This window comes from Elephas maximus, chromosome 8, assembly GCF_024166365.1.
Source record: "Elephas maximus indicus isolate mEleMax1 chromosome 8, mEleMax1 primary haplotype, whole genome shotgun sequence".
NCBI classification, from domain to species: Eukaryota; Metazoa; Chordata; class Mammalia; order Proboscidea; family Elephantidae; genus Elephas; species Elephas maximus.
Genome location: NC_064826.1, coordinates 88,787,627 through 88,801,743, shown reverse-complemented (window position 1 = coordinate 88,801,743; position 14,117 = coordinate 88,787,627). Strand labels below are relative to the sequence as shown.

Here is a 14,117-nt window from a genome sequence, read left to right as displayed (position 1 = left end):
CTTATTTACTGATTGATCAATAAAAAACCCTCTCCCACCCTCCCTCCCTCCCCCCCTCGTAACCACAAAAGTATGTGTTCTTCTCAGGTTTACTATTTCTCAAGATCTTATAATAGTGGTCTTATACAATATTTGTCCTTTTGCCTCTGACTAATTTCGCTCAGCATAATGCCTTCCAGGTTCCTCCATGTTATGAAATGTTTCAGAGATTCGTCACTGTTCTTTATCGATGCGTAGTATTCCATTGTGTGAATATACCACAATTTATTTACCCATTCATCCGTTGATGGACACCTTGGTTGCTTCCAACTTTTTGCTATTGTAAACAGAGCTGCAATAAACATGGGTGTGCATATATCTGTTTGTATGAAGGCTCTTGTATCTCTAGGGTATATTCCTAGGAGTGGGATTTCTGGGTTGTATGGTAGTTCTATTTCTAACTGTTTAAGATAACGCCAGATAGATTTCCAAAGTGGTTGTACCATTTTACATTCCCACCAGCAGTGTATGAGAGTTCCAATCTCTCCGCAGCCTCTCCAACATTTATTATTTTGTGTTTTTTGGATTAATGCCAGCCTTGCTGGTGCCATGCACCCTTCTTGTTGAAATAGTAACATTTTAGTGTTGTCAACTCAGTGTATTTAAAATGTTTATATCAAGTGAATGCTAATAATATAAGCGACCATATAATTTATTATTAAAAAAAAAATGAGACCTAAAAGTTCTAGGTTAGTAAAACTGAACCAAACCCACTGTTGCCGAGTCGATTCTGATTTATAGTAACCGTATAGGTTACTATATCTTAATTTTAAGATATTTAAAGCATCTAAAAGTAAATAGAAAAATGAACAGTATTAAATTATGTATGCATTACTATTTCATCATCAATTAATAAAAATAAGTTTTATATTTTATCTTGAAAGGAATTAAATTTAGTTTCAGGCTTCTTTGTACAGAGAAAAATTCCACAAGTATAGGCCCTTCAGGGTCATTGTGACTCACCAACATGTACATGGAAAAATAATTTGTATCATATTATCTTAAAAGTTACCACCTGACCAAAGGTAGAATGGGAAAATTAACCAGCATCATATATAGAAATGGTAATAAAATTTTTTAAATAATTGCCCCTTTTTGTGTGTATGAAATTTATTTCCAAAGCAACATAACTTGTAGGGTAAATAAAATGTGCATTAGTTTCTGGGGTTGCACATGAAGCTCCGAAAAAAACTGCACTGGGACTGAAATTTCCCTTGTGAAATTACATAGGGAAAATATTTATTTCTAAAATAACTTGGACTCAGATCATGAAGGCCTTCAGAATAAGTTACCACCCTTAGTCTAGTAATTTGTAGCACTAAAGCAAATGGAATGCTTATGACATGTGATAAAGTAGGACACAGTGTTGTATATACAATATAATCTCATGATGTAATGAAAAACGTACATACAAAAAGACTGGAGGGTGATGCCAAAATGTTAGCAGTGATTACTTTTATTTATTATATTGAGATTAACTTTTTCCTTAAGACTTTATACTTTTTTTGTATTTCCCAATTTTGTACAGTGAACATGCATTACTTTGATTAGGGAAAAAAAAAACCTTTGAAAATGTAAAATAATTAACCTGTTACTAATTTTTGCATTTTGATACCTAGGGTAGCCTCATGTTTGGTAGCACTTCAGGTTACCAACATATGGATAATTTTGCCCATGTCCCATTGGAGCAAGAGGTCATAATCTATAAATTTACATCTATGTGTTTAGAGATACTGTCCTAGCCTAGCTTCTTTTGGACAACTCGGGGTTGTAAAGTTTAGAGACAAAAGTTTACCATGCTTCTTTAAATCAGAGTGATAAAACTAAATTTGTGAAGTTTTCAAGCTAGTTTCTTTACCATTCAACCAATATAACCTTTGTATTATGTTGACTGATTTTCTTGCAGCTTGATTTTATCTGAGGTTTAACTTTGCTTTTTCTGTACTCCATTGTCAGGACTTTTACTTAAAGGAAGTTGTGTTATTTATGTTTGATTACTTTTAGGGTAATATTGATTCCATTATGTCCTTTTGACTGTCTGCCCCTTTGGAGCAAATTCTTTTATATTCTTCAAGCACTCCTTCTGTTGCTAAAAGCTGTCTTTCTCCAGATACGGGGGATCCCCTAAAGTACTTTCTATTCCTTCTTCTAACTCCTCAGCACTTCCAACCCTCTGGGCAAAAAGAGGCAGCTGGCATAAGACTTGTACCTCAATGCTTCTTCTTGACCATTGTTAGTAAAAGTATCTAATATTTATTGACTCAGGCACTATTTAATGCTTTGCATACATTATCTTAAGTAATCTTTATAATAACCTTCTGAAGTAGGTACTCTTGTTGATAAAACTCAGCAGTCTAGAGAAATTAAGTAATTTGTTAGTTCAAGGGCGTACATCTGAGAAGTGATCTAGCCTGGGGAGGAATCTAGGGTTTCTAAACCCATTATCACCATCAGTAAATAACCTCTTCTGTTTTAACATCAAATTATACTGCCCTTCTATAGGGTTGCTATGAGTTGGAATCAACTCGATGGCACTGGGTTTTGTTTTTTGGTTTGTTCTCTAACTTGCCATAAGCAAAGGTAAGTGAAGGCCCCATTCTCTTCCCTCGAGAACTTAAACACGCGTTCCTGTCCTTGTCTCATTAAGTCCTTCCCTAAGTTTGTCTCTGTCTGGCCTCAAACCTATTTATCGTCAGGAATTTCACTGATGCTTTTGATAACATCCTAATATTTTCCCCTATGTCCTGCCCTAATTCTGGGTAACATCCATTGTCTGGGTCTTCTTTCCCCTGGCTGCCAAAGAGTTATACTGAGCCACTTCTTTTCCCCTTCAGTATTTCCTGACTCTTCCCTTGTCCTTGCTACCTTTACTTTTTATTACGGAAATTTTCAAACAAAACAGAAGTAGAGCACATCTTTTCTTAAACCACATTGGCCTAAGTTGACTTATGGCTGCCAATTCCTGAACCAGTCATTGGCAAAGAGATGGCATTATCGTGATTGGTTTAGACAGTCTGGAACCTGACCCTGGATCGGGAGGAAAGGACATTGGAGAGTCAACCTTCAGTGTTTGCTACAAACACAGGTTACCTTTTCGGATCCACTTTATCACCATTTTTATTCTGTAATTACTTCATAATTGCCTTTTATCTCTGTATTTTGAGGAAACCTGTCTCTAGTCATTCATTGACATAACATGTATTAGATACTGTGTCTCTATTTATTTTGTTATAAAAGAACTTATAAAAGCTAAAGCACGTGGTAAAAACTCCAAAGGTTATATAGAATGAAAAGTAAGCATCATTTCTCCAACTCTGATCCACTAGTTCACTTCTCCAGATGCAACTATTGTTTCTTATGTTTGCTTACAGGAAAATTTAATGTATGTTTATTCTTTTGTCTTCTCATAAACTGTATCATGTTATGTGTAATGTTCTGGATCTTGCCTTTTTTCACTTAAAAATTTATGCTGGAGATTTTTCTTTATACTTCAGATAGATACATTCCTGTAAACATCTACATAATATTTCTGTTATATTGATTTTCTGTGAATTATCAAGTATTAATGTATATTTAGTTATTTGCAGTTTTTCTGCTTTATAAGCAGTGTTGTAATAAACCATGTGTTTGTGTTCTTGTTCAGAGTTTCTCTGTAGTAGGGGTTGGCAAACTATGGCCCATAGCTGCCCAGCTGTTTTTGTAAATAAATTTTGTAGGAGCACAAACACACCCATTTGTTTCCATATTGTCCACGGCTGGTTCAAGCCATAGCAGTAGAGTTGAATAGTTATGGCGGAATCCTTAACCTGCAAAGCTGAAAATAATTACTATTTCATCCTTTAAGAAAAGGTTTGCTACCCCCTCATCTATAGAATAAATTCCTGGAAATGGAATTGCTGGGTCAAAGAGCACGTGCATTTTAAAATTAAAATGTAGATGTGTTTTTTCAAATTGCCGTCCAAAAAGGTTGAACTAATATATAATTCTACAGTGTATGAGAGTGCTTATTTTTATCAGTCGTTCCTTGCCAACAGTGGGTTTTATCAAAGAAACAACAAAAAAAAATTTGATAAGTAAAAAATGGTATTATATTGTTTTGTTTTGTATTTCTGTAATTATAAAAGAAGATGAGTATGTTTTCCAAGTTTTTGTTAGTCACTTACATATTTCCTGTGTTGTAGGGTAAAAAACATCACAGAGTTTAGTAAAGCAGAAAGAAAGTTTTATTCAGCATATGTTCAAAAAGGCAAAAGTAGGAAGCAGACAAGCACGTCTGCCCGAGCCTAAGGATATGACAGAATAGGCAAGAATGGGAAAACGGACAAGCCTGCTGCCACAGCCTGTTCCAGTCCAAGGAAAGTTACAGAGTCCTCAGTATGTATTAGCATTACAAATGGACAAAACCATTGAAAACTTCACCTTTTCACAGATTGCCTAGAAACTGTGATCCTACATTTTGAATGTCTTAACAATTCAGTAACCAGCAATCTGGAGGGTCTTCATGGGTCCAACAAATTTTCTATTCACTAAATGCTAATAGAAAAAGGTAAGAGTGGGAAGTCTTTTGTGTGCTGTTTGATTGTCTTTATGTGAAAAGTTCCTTAAAAGATATTTTTCTTCCCTAAAAGATAATTTCCAAGATTGTCCCGTCTATTGTCTTTATCTCAGGGCCCAGTTGATGTATCCTTGTGAGTCCTCGTGGGCCCAAATCCAGCTGGGTCACATTCGCTATGCTCAAGGACAGGGAATAATGATCCCAATATTTTGTTCTAAATCACGTGTTAACTATCATTTGTAATCTTTTCTTATCTTTTTAAGAAATTGGATTATTCACGTTTTTTCCAGATTTTTAAGAGTTCTTTTCATATGAAGTATTTGCCCTTTAAATGTGTTACAAGTATTTTCCCCAGTTTGTTTTGTGTATTATGTCATCAATTTGTGATTTTTTTTACATGTAGATATGCTAAGTTGTCCCCCCTTGTTTTACTATGGAAAAATTCAAACAGAAGGTCTCGAAAGAATAATAAAGTGACCATTGAGTACTCTATTTACAGTCAACAGTTGTTAACATTTTGCCTTATTGGCTTTGTTTCTTTTTGAATATATACATTTTCCACCCTGAATCATTTGAAAGCAAATTGCAGGCATCATGACACTTCAACACTAAATACTTCAGCGTGAATCTCCTAAAAATGAGGACATTCTCCTACATAACCAAACTACCATTTTTTCACTAAGACAGTTAATAATTCCATGGTATTATCTAACATGCAATCCATATTCAGATTTCCATAATTTCCTTAAGAATGTCTTTTATGGCTTTTTTCTTTTAAACCAGGATCCAACAAAATTCATACATTGCATTTAGTTGATATGTCTCATTAGTGTCTTTTACTAGAGAACTGTTTTCCCCTCTTATTTCTTTGTTTCTATAAACATGTTGACTTTTTAAAAAGTTTTATTATTGTGTAGTTGACATGTAATACACTGTACACATTTAAAGTGCACAATTTGATAAGTTTTGATATATTTATGTATCTGTGAAATGATTACCACAATCAAGCTTGTGAATATAACCATCATCCCCCCAAATTTTCTCATGTCCCTTTGCATATGCAAATATCTGTTTTTGTATATTTTCACTGGTATAGATTTTTAGGTTGACAGTTGTTTCATATTTCAGTTCTCTAGAGATGTTTCTCCCCTGTCTTCTCACTTACATTGTTTCCAGGGAAAAATCGGCCTTCACCCTACCTTTTTTCTTCTGTACATAGTGTCTTCTCTCCCCTCCCTGGCTGCTTTTGAGCATTTTGATTATGTGCTTGGTGTAGTTTTCTTCATGTTTCTTGCTTTGGGGTTCAGTGAGCTTCTTGGATGTGTGGGTTTATAGCTTTCATCAGATTTGGAAAATTTTTGGCCATTAGTTATTCACATATTTTTTCAGTTTCTCCTTCTCTCTCTTATTTAAGAACTCCAATTATATGTAGTCTGCTTAGAGTTGCCCCGTAATTCATGAATGCTCTTTTCATTTTTTTGATTCTTTTTTCTCTGTGTTGTATTTTAGATAGTTTCTTCTGCTATGCCTTCAAGGTCATTAATCTTTTCTTCTGCAGTGTCTTATTTGCTGTTAATCCTCCAATGTAATTTTCATTTCACAAGTTGTAGTTATCATCTCAAGAAATTTCATTTGCATCTTTTTTTATATCTCTTATATCTCTACTTTTTGAACATATGGACTACAGTTATAATAACTCTTTTAATAGTCCTAACATCTGTGTCAGTTTAGGGTTGGTTTCTTCTTTCTTTTGACTTCTAAATGTAGACATTCCCTTGGGCTTTGTCCTTCAGCCTCTCTGTCATTTGATGATTTTATCAACTCCCGTGATTTCAGTTCCCACCTTGAAACAGATGATTATCAACTGTGTTTGAAACCTTAGTTATATTTCTAACAGTCTTTTGGACATATTTCAGCTCACTGACAGTTCACAGTTATCCTATTTAAAACCGAACCAGCTCCTGTTCCTGAGTCTGTATTAAGGTTATTAATATCACCATTCTCTTGCTGTTATCTTTGCTCTTTTCCTGATTTTAGCTAATAATGTAATTAATCACAGTATCCTTTTACTTCTGTCTTTGAAATATTTTTCATGTCTCTTTTCTCATGGCCACCACCCTTTCTTAACTCTGACCTAGAATAGCACTGTCATTTTTATACTTGTCATCTTGCCTCCAGGCTTTTCTTCCTGTTCATCCATCGTATACTACTATCTCATTTCTGTTCCTTAAGCATAGGTCTGATCATATCATTTCTATTCCTCGAACCCTTCAATGACTACCTCTTGCTTACAAAACGCAATCCATTTATTTAGCATGTTCCCAGTCTTCTACATTATGGTTGCACTATTTCTTTTAACCTTAATTTCTTGATGTTTCTTTGTACACCCTTTAAGAAGAATGGAGGGCAGTTTTATGTAGTGGGTAAAAGTGAAAAATCTAGAGTCGGACTAGCTGGATTTGACTCTTGAGTCTACAATTTAGTAAGGCCTTGGGCATTTTACTTAAACTCACTAAGCTTCAGTTTTCTCAGCTGAAAGATGGGCTTAATGATAGGATATGATGACAGCAGTATTTATACAGCGCCTAGTACATTTCCTTTTTTCTTAGCGTTCCTACTTTTTTGCGTATACATATGCTCCTTTTCTTACATGGAGTGCCCTTCCTCCTTTCTTTTTATTTGAAACCCTAACCATCCTAGAGGGCCAGGTCAATTGCTACCTCCTTGAAGTCTCCAAAACAGGTGAATTGTCCTTCTTTTGTATCAACGTTATTTTTTATACTTCTGTGATGTTATTTATTCTTAACTGGCTTATACTATTGTTTGTATATATAGTTTATTTCCTCTTGGATTTTAAGCTTGTTGAAGTCAACGACTATATCTTAGTTGTGTTCTCTATGATATCTGGTACCGTACATAATGGTAGTTCCTTAATATTTGTCGTATGTATGAATGAGTTGTTGTTCTACCTTGCCCTGCTAATTCTTTGATCTAGAGTGAGTTGATTGTTAAATTAACTGCCTTTAAACTATAACCTTCCTACTTTCATGTTTAAATTATACATTTCTAAGCCTAGCACAGTAGCCTGGCATACTGGTCCTACATTTTCTCTCAGGGGATTATTATTAGATTACTTACCTGTGGCTGTGTTGTTAAGTGCCATCCAGTGCGTTCCAACTCATAGTGACGCCGTATACAATAATATGAAACACTACCTGGCCGTGTGCCATCCTCACAATCATTATTATACTTGAGCCCGTTATTGCAGCTACTATGTCGGTCCATCTCGTTAAGGGTCTTCCTCTTTTTCACTGACCCTCTACTTTACCAAGCATGATGTCCTTCTCCAGGGACTTGTCTCTCACGGTAACATGTTGAAAGTATTTGAGACGAAGCCTTGCCACGCTCGCTTCTAAGGAGCATTTTGGTTGTACTTTTTCCAAGACAGATTTTTTCGTCCTTCCGGCAGTCCATGGTATATTCGATATTCTTTGCCGTTTGCAGCATTCATTAGAGAAACAGTTCTTTTATAAAGTACACTCCTCATTGTTTAATATCAAAATAAAATTTCAGTTAGATGTCATTTCTCTGCCATTGAACCCCTTGCAGGCAGGAAAGTCAGACAAAGAACTGCTGTTATGCCCAGTGTGTTAAACTTAGCACTGGTAAAGTGATAATGCACAAGAATGACACCCACATCTAATGGAAGCGTTAGAGTCAACCATCAAGTTAAAAGCAATTAAATATGGTTCCAACCATATTTATATAATAAATGAGACCTCTCTTTCTTTAGTATCAGGGCTTCAGACAATTTGCTTTTAGGAAATTTCATTGAATTCAGATTAAGTTCAAAGAGGAGCAGGGATCAATCAGTTGAGAAGACCTGAAACTTAAAAGGGTCACTATAATTAGAAAAAAAAAAAAAAACAACCAAACCAAACACATTTCTATCAAGTTGTTTCCAACTCATAATGACCCTGTAGGACAGAGTAGAACTGCCACATAGGGTTTCCAAGGAGCAGCTGGTGGATTCAAACTGCTGACCTTTTGGTTAGCAGTGAAACACTTAACTGCTGCTCCACCAGTGCCCCACTATGATTAGATGGTACACTAAACAGTTTAAAAACTGGGGTCCTTGGAAGAAAAGGGAAAAGTGGGAATGATAGGGTGAAAGGGCAAGTTGAAGTTTTTCTCTTTCTTCTCACTAGACAGAGCTTTTTTTATTGTTGTACTTTAGGTGAAGATTTACAGAGCAAACTAGTTTCTCATTAAACAGTTGATATACATATCATTTTGTGACATTGGTTGCTGCCCCACGACATATCAACACGCTCCCCTTCTCGACCTTAGGGTCCCCATTACCAGCTTTCCTGTACCTTCCTGCCTTCTGGTCCTTGCCCCTGGGCTGGTGTGCCCATTTAGTCTCATTTTGCTTTATGGGCTTGTCTAACCTTTGGCTGAAGGATGAACCTCAGGAATGACTTCATTACTGAGCTGTAAGGGTATCTGGGGGCCACAGTATAAGGGTTTCTCCAGCCTCTGTCACACCAGTAAGCCTGATCTTTTTCTGGCGAGTTAGAATTTTGTTCTACATTTTTCACCAGCTCTGTCCAGGACCCTTTATTGTGATCTCTGTCAGAGCAATCAGTGGTCATAGGTGGGCACCACCTACTTGTGCTGGACTCAGTCTGGTGGGGGCTGTGGTACTTGTGGTTCATTAGTTGTTTTGACTGATCTTTCCCTTGTGTCTTTGGTTTTCTTCATTCCCCCTTTCTCCAGACGGGGTGAGACCAGAAGCTTTTAAGATTCCAGATGCTACTCACCAAAGTAGAATGTAGAACATTTTCTTTATAAACTATGTTATACCAATCGAGCTAGATGTTCCTGGAGACCATGGTCCCCACAGCCCTCAGCCCAGTAATTCCATCCCTTAGGAGGTTTGGGTGTGTCTGTGGAGATTCCATGACCTTGCCTTGGGCAAGTCATGCTGGCTTCCCCAGTATTGTGTCCTGTCTTACCTATCACCAGAGTTACCACTTAGCTATTGTCTGTTCAGTGTTTTTCCCTTCTACCCCTCCCCTCCCTGTAACCATCAAAGATTGTTTCTTTTTGCATGTAAACCTTTTCATGAGTTTTTATAGTGGTTGTCTCATATAATATTTGTCCTTTTGTGATTGACTTAGTCAACATAATGCCCTCCAGATTCATCCATGTTGTGAGATGCTTTGCAGATTCATCATTGTTCTTTATGATTGCATAGTATTCCATTGCGTGTCTGTACCATAGCTTCTTTATCCATTCATCTGTTGATGGGCACTTAGGTTGTTTCCATCTTTTTGCTATTGTGAACAATGCTGCAGTGAACATGAGTGTGCATATGTCTGTTCATATGACAGTTCTTATTTCTCTAGTATATAATCCTACGAGTGGGATTGCTGGATCATATGGTATTTCTATTTCTAGCTTTTTAAAAAAGCTTTTCCAAAATGGTTATACCATTTTGCATTCCCACTTTGATCAAAGTACCATTTTGATTCATGCCAGTGATATAGGGGTGAGATGGTATCTCATTGTGCTTTTGATTCCCGTTTCTCTGATGGCTAGTGATCACCAGCATTTCCTCATGTGTCTGTTAGCCACTTGAAAGTTTTGTTGGTGAAGTATCTGTTCACACCGTTTGCCCATTTTTTAATTGGATTATTTGACATTTTGTTGTAGAGGTATTGAATTTTCCTGTAGATTTTAGAGATTAGACATTTGTCAGATTTGTCGTAGCCAAAAATTTTTTCCCAGTCTGTAGGTTCTCTTTTTACTCTTTTGATGAAGTATAAGTGTTTAATTTTTAGAAGGTCCCACTTATCTAATTTATCTTCTGAAGTTTGTGTGTTGTTAGCTATGGTCTGTATTGTGTTATGCCGTGTATTTGGGCCTCGGTTTTTTTTTTGTTTTTTTTTTTTTAGCATTGATCTAATTTTTCTTCCATGATCTTTATAGTTTGGGGCTTTATATTTAGGTCTTTGATCCATTTTGAAATAGTTTTTGTGTATGATGTGAGGTATAGGTCCTCTTTCATTTTTTTGCACATAGACATCCTGTTTTACCAGCACCATTTGTTAAAAAGACTGTCTTTTCCCCTTAGGCCCTTGTTGAAGATCAAGGTGATCGTAAGTGGATGGATTTACATCTGTGATCTCAATTCTTTTCCATTGGTCAATGTATCTGTCCTTGTACCAGTACCAGGCTGTTTTGACTACTGTAGCTGTAGTAGGTTCTAAGGTCAGGTAATATGAGTCCTCCGACATTATTTTTCTTCGCAACAGTGCTTTACTTATCTGAGGCCTCTTCCCTTTCCATGTAAAGTTAATGATTAGTTTTTCCCTCTCTTTAAAGAATGATGTTGGTATTTGAACTGGGATTACATTGTATTTGTAAATTGCTTTGGGTAGAACTGACATTTTCACAGTGTTGAGTCTCCCTGTCCATGAGCATGGTAAGTTTTTCCATTTATGTAGGTCCCTTTTGGTTTCTTGTAGTAGTGTTTTGTAGTTTCTTTGTATAGGTCTTTTACATCCCTGGTTAGATTTATTCCTAAGTATTTTAATTTTTTAGGGGCTATTTTTTTTTTATTATAAATGGTATTGTTTTTCTGATTTCCTTTTTGTCGTTCTTTTTATTGGTGTGTTGGAATCCAAGTGATTTTTGTATGTTTATCTTATATTTGGAAACCCTGCTGACTTAGTGGTTAAGTGCTACGGCTGCTAACCAAAGGGTCAGCAGTTCGAATCTGCCAGGCGCTCCTTGGAAACTCTGTGGGGCAGTTCTACCCTGTCCTGTGGGGTCGCTATGAGTCAGAATTGACTTGACGGCACTGGGTTGGGTTTATCTTATATCTTGCCATTCTGTTAAATCTATTAGTTCCGGTAGTTTTCTTGTGAAGTCTTCTGGATTTTCTATGTATAGTATCATATCATCTGCAAATAGGGACAGTTTCACTTCTTCCTTACTAATTTGGATGCCCTTTATTTTTTTTGGCTTATCACTCTAGCTAGGACTTCCAGCACAGTGTTGAATGGGAGTGGTGATAAAGGGGATCCTTGTCTTGTTCCTGTTCTCAAGGAAAATGTTTTCAGCCTCTCTCCATTAAGAATGATGTTCGCTGTTGGTTTTGTATAGATGCCCTTAATTATGTTGAGGAGTTTCCCCTTTATACCTATTTTATTGAGAGTTTTTTCAGGAATGGGAGTTGGTCTTTGTTGAATGCCTTTTTTGTGTTGATGAGATGATCGTGCGATTCTGTTATTTATGTGGTGGATTACATTGATTGATTATAAATTTATTTCTATAAATTCTGTTATCGAGCCTGGTTAGAGATACAGGTTTTATTGAATACTTTCACTCCTTTTTTTTTTTATTTAAAGAGCAAAAATTTATTTTTTCACAGTTTAGGAGAGTATAAGTTTGACTTTAGGGTTCTAGCTATAGGGGAAGGCTCGCTCTCTGTTGGCATTAGGGGAAGACTCTTGTCGCATCTTCTGTAGCCCTGGTGTTCCTCGGTTCCTTGGTGATTTTCATGTGGCATCTCTCACCCACCCCACCGCCCCGCATTAGTGCTTGATAGTCTTTGTGTCTCTGCAGCTCATTATAACTCAGAAGTGATTAGGTTTGGGATACACCCTACGCTGATAGGCCTCATTAACATAACAAAGAAAACTCTATTTCCAAACTGGATTACATACAAGGGTATAGGGGTTAGGATTCCAGCATATATTTTGGGTGAACATGATTCAACCCATAGCAGTAACATTGACCAAAAATGAAATAAAAGACCTGGTCCTGTCTTTATGTTGCTTATAGCTCACCTGGAGAAAGGTGAAAGATGATGAACTCTTTTTTTTTTTTTTTAATATTTTATTGTGATTTTGGAGAATATTTACATAACAAATTATGTTTTTATTTAACAATTTCTATACATATTATTCTGGAGCCCTGGTGGCTCAGGCTGCTAACCAAAAGGTTGGCTGTTTGAATCCACTAGCCACTCCTTGGAAACCCTATGGGGCAGTTCTACTCTGTCCTGTAAGGCCGCTATGAGTTGGAATTGAGTTGATGGCAGTGGGTATATGTATTATTCCGTGACATTGTTTACACTTTTCACCGTGTGTCAGCATTCTTGAGCTACTTTCAGTCTTTTTTATACATTGTTTAAGGAGATAATATAGACATGAGGCATCAAGAATACCATAATAGGTGTTTTATAAATTATAAAATTATTAAGTTTATTGTGAAAAGTGGTAAAGGGATACTGTAGAAAACAGAGGAGAGATTGCCTCAAATTTTAAAAGTGTGTCCTAGGGGAACTAAATACTGTAATTAGAAGTAAGTCAGCCTGTACGTTGTTGATAGTTTAAATGTGATTAGGTCATTAGTTTAAAACTAGCTAAATGAATAACCTCTTTTATAAGGATCAGCAAAAGCTGGTTTCTATGAAGTGAAGGTTAAAGATGTCCCAAATGTCCAACTTTTCCAAACTGCTGTACCACTCCATCATCTCTAACATCAACTATTCACCCTCCCCTCAGTACTCTCCCTCCTGTCTTCGGGTTTATTAATTCGCTGCAACATCTTACAGAACTCGTGAACTGTACTTACAGTTAAGCGGTTTATTAGGAAAGAAACAGGGCACAACTCAGGATCAGGATCAACTTGAAAGTAACAGGAACAACAACTCAGGACGCAGTTCCTAAATCAGGACAGCTTATTCTCACCCTCTGCCGCCAGGCTCCGCCTGCTGGAGGCCTTCTTGGGCAAGCGTTACACCTCTTAAACCCGTGGGTCAGCAAGCTCCACAGCAGCTGTCTCGTGCTGTTCTGATTCCTGTGGTCTTGCGAAGCAGACTCTCAGCTTTTCCTCCCCCCGCCCCGCCATGTCTCCCTTTAAGCCTAGTGGGATGGCAAAACTGATCAATTCCCTTGTTAGGGTTCCATGTACCTGATTTGCATGGTCTCACCCTCACAAGGGTGCTATGTACTTCATTTACATTATTAGCAAGTTATTCAGTCCCCTTGGTGGGCCACAAGCACCTTATTTGCATAGTTCTACCCAGTCATTTGGTGGGCGTTACAAAATCATGGTAAGATAGGCCATATAAAAGCAATCCCTCACACAACACTAGCCTTTTAAAAATTCTTTTGTAGAAACCATCTAAATAACGATTAACTTAATACTTACAATTAAAAAGTGTTGTCTACCCTGATTGAAAGTAATATATTGAAATCAGTGTGTTCTAGGTCAATGGCTTCTAAGACTCCAGTTGGATTCATTGGACTGGGCAACATGGGGAACCCAATGGCAAAAAATCTCATAAAACATGGCTATCCACTCGTCATTTATGATGTGTTCCCTGATGCATGTAAAGAGTTTCAAGATCAAGGTGAACAGGTAAGGCCTTTTCTTTACATTTGTTTTAGATTTTGATTTTTAAAAATGAATATACATTCAAATAAGCTTCTTAGAGAGAAGTATA

The 14,117-nt window shown here is 36.7% G+C and overlaps 1 protein-coding gene across 5 annotated transcripts in view; it reads left to right on the top strand.

Annotated features, from left to right (window-relative positions):
- HIBADH (3-hydroxyisobutyrate dehydrogenase) overlaps window positions 1-14,117 on the top strand; it is a 200,385-nt gene that overhangs the window by 77,134 nt on the left and 109,134 nt on the right. For 2 of the 5 annotated variants that reach the window (XM_049893330.1, XM_049893332.1), the window contains one exon: window positions 13,882-14,032. In XM_049893330.1, the coding sequence (XP_049749287.1) occupies window positions 13,882-14,032 (151 nt within the window). Of the gene's footprint in view, window positions 1-4,166; window positions 4,414-13,871; window positions 14,033-14,117 lie in introns of those variants that run through there. The other 3 variants (XM_049893333.1, XM_049893331.1, XM_049893329.1) reach the window with 2 other exon arrangements.